Genomic DNA, 4,556 nt, shown 5'->3' on the forward strand with positions numbered 1-4,556 from the left:
ATTTTGTATTTTCAGTAGAGACGGGGTTTCACCATGTTGGCCAGGCTGACCTCTCAAACTCCTGACCTCAGGTGATCCCCCTGCCTCAGCCTCCCAAAGTGCTGGGATTACAAGCATGACCCACCACGCCAGGCCTGACTTATGACATTTTCAATGTATGACCCCATTATCAGCCTCAGAACATCTGTACCTATCATTTCTTGGTGGTGAGAACATAAAATTGACTCTGAGTTTCTCTAGTATACAATGCATTGTTATTAACTATAGTCGCTATGCTGTACAATAGATCTCTTGAATTTATGCCTCCCATCTAATTGAAATTTTGTATTCTTTGATCAATAGCTCCCTAACACCCACCTCCCTCCCCCAGCCCCTGGTAACCACCATTCTACTCTGCTTCTATGAGATTGGCCATTTTAAATTCCACATATAAGTGAGACCATGTGGTATCTGTCTTTCTGTACCTGGCTATTTCACGTAGCAGAATGTCCTTCAGCTTCATCTATATGGTTGCAAATGATAGAATTTCCTCTTTTTTCCATGGCTGAATAAATAGTATTCCATTGTATATTCCTACCACATTTTCTTTATCCATTCATCGGTTTTTAACACAAAACTGATGTTAAAAATTACATCTTGTTGGTGAAAGGATGAAGGGGAAGGAGGGTGGGAGGGAGGAAAGAAAAGAGGGAGATGGCCAGGCACCGTGCCTCATGCCTGTAATCCCAGCACCTTGGGAGTCCAAGGCGGGTAGATCACTCGAGGTCAGGAGTTGAGACCAGCCTGGCCAACATGGTGAAACCCCGTCTATACTAAAAATAAAAAAATTAGCTGGGCATGGTGGTGCGTGCCTGTAATCCCTGCTACTTGGGAGGCTGAGGCACGAGAATCACTTGAACCCGGGAGGCAGAGGTTGCAGTGAGCTGAGATCGTGCCACTGAACTCCAGCCTGGGTGACAGAGCAAGACTCTGTCTCAAAAAAAGAAAAAGGAAAAAGAAAACAGGGAGAGAACACAGGAAGGGAAGAGAAGGAAAAACAGAAGATGGTCAGGTTCCCTTTACTGTATAGAGTTTTTGTTGAGGTTTGATTCTGATGATTTTCTTTTATTTATTTTTATTTTTTGTTTTTTGTTTGAGACAGAATCTTGCTCTATAGCCCAGGCTAGAGTGCAGTGACACAATCTCGGCTCACTGCAAACTTTGCCTCCTGGGTTCAAGCTATTCACCTGCCTCAGCCTCTAGAGTAGCTGGGATTACAGGCGCCCACCACCATGCCTGACTAATTTTTTTGTATTTTTAGTAGAGATGGGGATTCACCATGTTGGCCAGGCTGGTCTCGAACTCCTGACCTCAAGCAATCTGCCCACCTCAGCCTCCCAAAGTGCTAGGATTACAGGCGTAGGCCACTTGGTTTTGTTTTCTATGAAGCTTTGCTCCACTGAAGGAAGCAAAAGTGTTTATAGAGAACATCCAAGTTGACTATGAGCGACTCCGTTAGATCCTTGAGACCCTGACTGTCTCAGGCATGAATGACTTGGCTTGAGGAGCAACAGAAGCCCACTGAAGATGGCTTGAGGATAACTGAACACAAAGGAATTTGATGGATTTGATGGAATTTTCACAGAACAGTATAGGTTTCCGTGGGAAGCTGGGACCAGAATGGCATCTCTGACCCCTGGCTCTGTGTGGTTTTTCTCCCTTTTTGTGCCCACTAGTCACAGAGCATACATGGAACCAGAAAACCAAACCAAAATCTCAGAATTCTTCCTCCAGGGACTCTCAGAAAAGCCAGAGCATCAGACCCTCCTCTTCACAATGTTCCTCTCCACATACCTGGTCACCATCATTGGAAATGCCCTCATTATCCTGGCCATCATCACGGACTCCCACCTCCACACACCCATGTACTTCTTCCTCTTCAACCTCTCACTCGTTGACATCCTATTATCCTCCACCACCGTCCCCAAGATGCTAGCGAACATCCAGACTCACAGCAGAGCCATCCCCTTTGCGGGCTGCCTCACCCGGATGTATGCCTTCCACCTGTTTGGGACCATGGACAGCTCTCTCCTGGCAGTAATGGCCATCGACCGCTTCGTGGCCGTTGTCCACCCGCTGCGTTACTTGGTTCTCATGTGCCCCCGTGTCTGTGGGCTGCTGCTGGGGGCATCATGGGTGATCACCAACCTCCAGTCTCTCATACACACCTGCCTCATGGCTCAGCTGACCTTCTGTGCCGGCTCTGGAATCTCACACTTCTGTGACCTCATGCCCCTGCTGAAGCTCTCCTGCTCAGATACGCACACCAACGAGCTGGTGATCTTTGCTTTTGGCATTGTCATGGGCACCAGCCCACTCTCCTGCATCCTCCTCACATACATCCGCATTTTCTGGACAGTCTTTGAGATCCCTTCTACTCGGGGCAAGTGGAAAGCCTTCTCCACCTGTGGCTCACACCTCACTGGGGTGTCACTGTTCTATGGGACCATCTTTGCTGTGTACTTACAGCCCACATCCTCCAGCTCCTCCCAGAAGGACAAGGCAGCTGCCCTAATGTGTGGGGTGGTCATCCCCATGCTCAACCCCTTTATCTACAGCCTACGGAACAAGGACATGAAGGCAGCCCTGGGGAAGCTCATCGGCAAAGTGGCCGTCCCCTGTCCTAGGCCAGAACAGTTATTGGATGTTTATCATGTTCCAGGATCACTGTTGGGTGCTAGGGACACAGAGATGCATCCCATCCCCTACCCTGGAGGAGTTCAGAGTCTAGCTGGGAACACGGACACGGAATAAATCCTTCCAGTACAACGTAATAAATGTGTCATAAAGAGATGAACAAAGTGTATGAGCACCCAAAGGAAAGGTGTGCATTTTCCCCAGGATTTATCTTCCCCATAAAGATCAGAATAGCAAGGATCAAAGTGGCCTGAAATTAGCCCTATTGGGGGATCAGACTTTTAGGATTGCTACGTGGATAAGAGTAGTTGAAAACAAGAGATGTAGCTACACTCATTTTAGTATTGACAAAGGCCAGGTGTGGAGGCTCAAGCCTGTGATCCCAGCATTTTGGGAGGCCAAGGTGGAAGGATCGCTTGAGGTCAGGAGTTTGAGACCAGCCTGGGCAACACACAGAGACCCTATCCTCACACACACAAAAAAATCACTTTAGCAAGACCTGTAGTCTCAGCTATTCAGGAGGCTGAGGCAGGCGGATCATTTGAGCCCAGGAGTTCAAGGTTGCAGTGAGCTATGACTGCACCACTGCACTTCAGCAGTTTGGGAAACTGAGCAAGATCTGTCACTCATAGGTACATAGATAGATAGATAGATAGATAGATAGATAGATAGATAGATAGATAGGATAAGATAAGATAGGTAGATAGGTAGATAGATAGGGTGGATAGATAAGATATGTAGACAGATAGATAGATAGATAGATAGATAGATAGATAGATAGATAGATTAGATAGATTAGATAGATAGATATACAGATAGATACATAGATAGGATGATAGGTAGGTAGGTAGGTAGGTGGGTAGGTCAACCGATCGATAGATCTATCTATTGACAGACAGATAGATGATTGATTGATAGATAGATGATATAAGTAGATAGATGATAGATAGATAGATAGATAAGTAGGTAGGTAGGTCAGTCGATCGATTGATAGATCAATCGATCAACAGATAGACAGATGATAGATAGATGGATAGATAGATAGAGATAGAGGAGATAGGTAGATAGGTAGATAGATAGATAGACAGACAGACAGACAAACAGATAGATAGATACAGACAGCCCATGTATTAGCCAGTGTTTCCTAAGTGTTGTAGAAGAACTTTGAAAATATTTGCAAGTGAGATTAGCTCACGTGCTGTTCGCTTAGTCGGCCAGCAAGCCTCAGCCTCCTGGGGGATCTTAAGACCTCCACTTGTAGCTATGACTGTGGTTGGGGCTTACTTTCTCAATTCCCAACAGGCTTCCTGTATCCCCACAACCCCCAGTCAAGGGGACTCTGATGCAGATGGTCCATCAGTCGTAGTTTGGGAACACAGACCCTAGCCTAGCTCCAAAATCTATGTGTTTCCTGTGACATCCATTGCCTGACTCTGAACCCACTATGATTCTACATGCAGGGTCAGCCACAGCAGATCAGGTGGCCCAGGGGGCTTAAAAAGTTAGTGTTATGGGTTGAACTGTGGCTCCCAAAAAAAGATACGTGGGCGGCCAGGCGCAGTGGCTCACACCTGTAAACTCTAGCACTTTGGGAGGCTGAGTAGGGAGAATCATTTGAAGCTAGGATTTCAGGACCAGCCTGAACAACATAGTGAGATCTCATCACTACAAAAAATAAAAACGAAAAAAGAAAAAATTACCTGGGTGTGGTGGTGTGCACCTGTCGTCTTACTCAGGAGGCTGAGGCAGGAGGATCTCTTGAGCCAAGAAGGTCGAGGCTGCAGTGAGCTGTGTTCCTGCCACTGCACTCCAGCCTGGGAAACAGAGCAAGGCCCTGTCTGTAAAAGTAATAATAATAAAATAAAAAAGATATGTTGAAG

At 46.4% G+C, this 4,556-nt stretch overlaps 1 protein-coding gene across 1 annotated transcript; it reads left to right on the forward strand.

Moving 5' to 3' along the window:
- Positions 1-1,728: 1,728 nt before the first annotated feature.
- LOC129019778 (olfactory receptor 1I1) lies at positions 1,729-2,793 on the forward strand. Its single transcript, XM_054463045.1, has one exon. It carries the CDS (start codon positions 1,729-1,731, stop codon positions 2,791-2,793), a length of 1,065 nt encoding a protein of 354 aa, XP_054319020.1.
- The last annotated feature ends 1,763 nt before the right edge of the window (positions 2,794-4,556 follow it).

This window comes from Pongo pygmaeus, chromosome 20 (assembly GCF_028885625.2).
Source record: "Pongo pygmaeus isolate AG05252 chromosome 20, NHGRI_mPonPyg2-v2.0_pri, whole genome shotgun sequence".
In the NCBI taxonomy this organism is placed as follows: domain Eukaryota; kingdom Metazoa; phylum Chordata; class Mammalia; order Primates; family Hominidae; genus Pongo; species Pongo pygmaeus.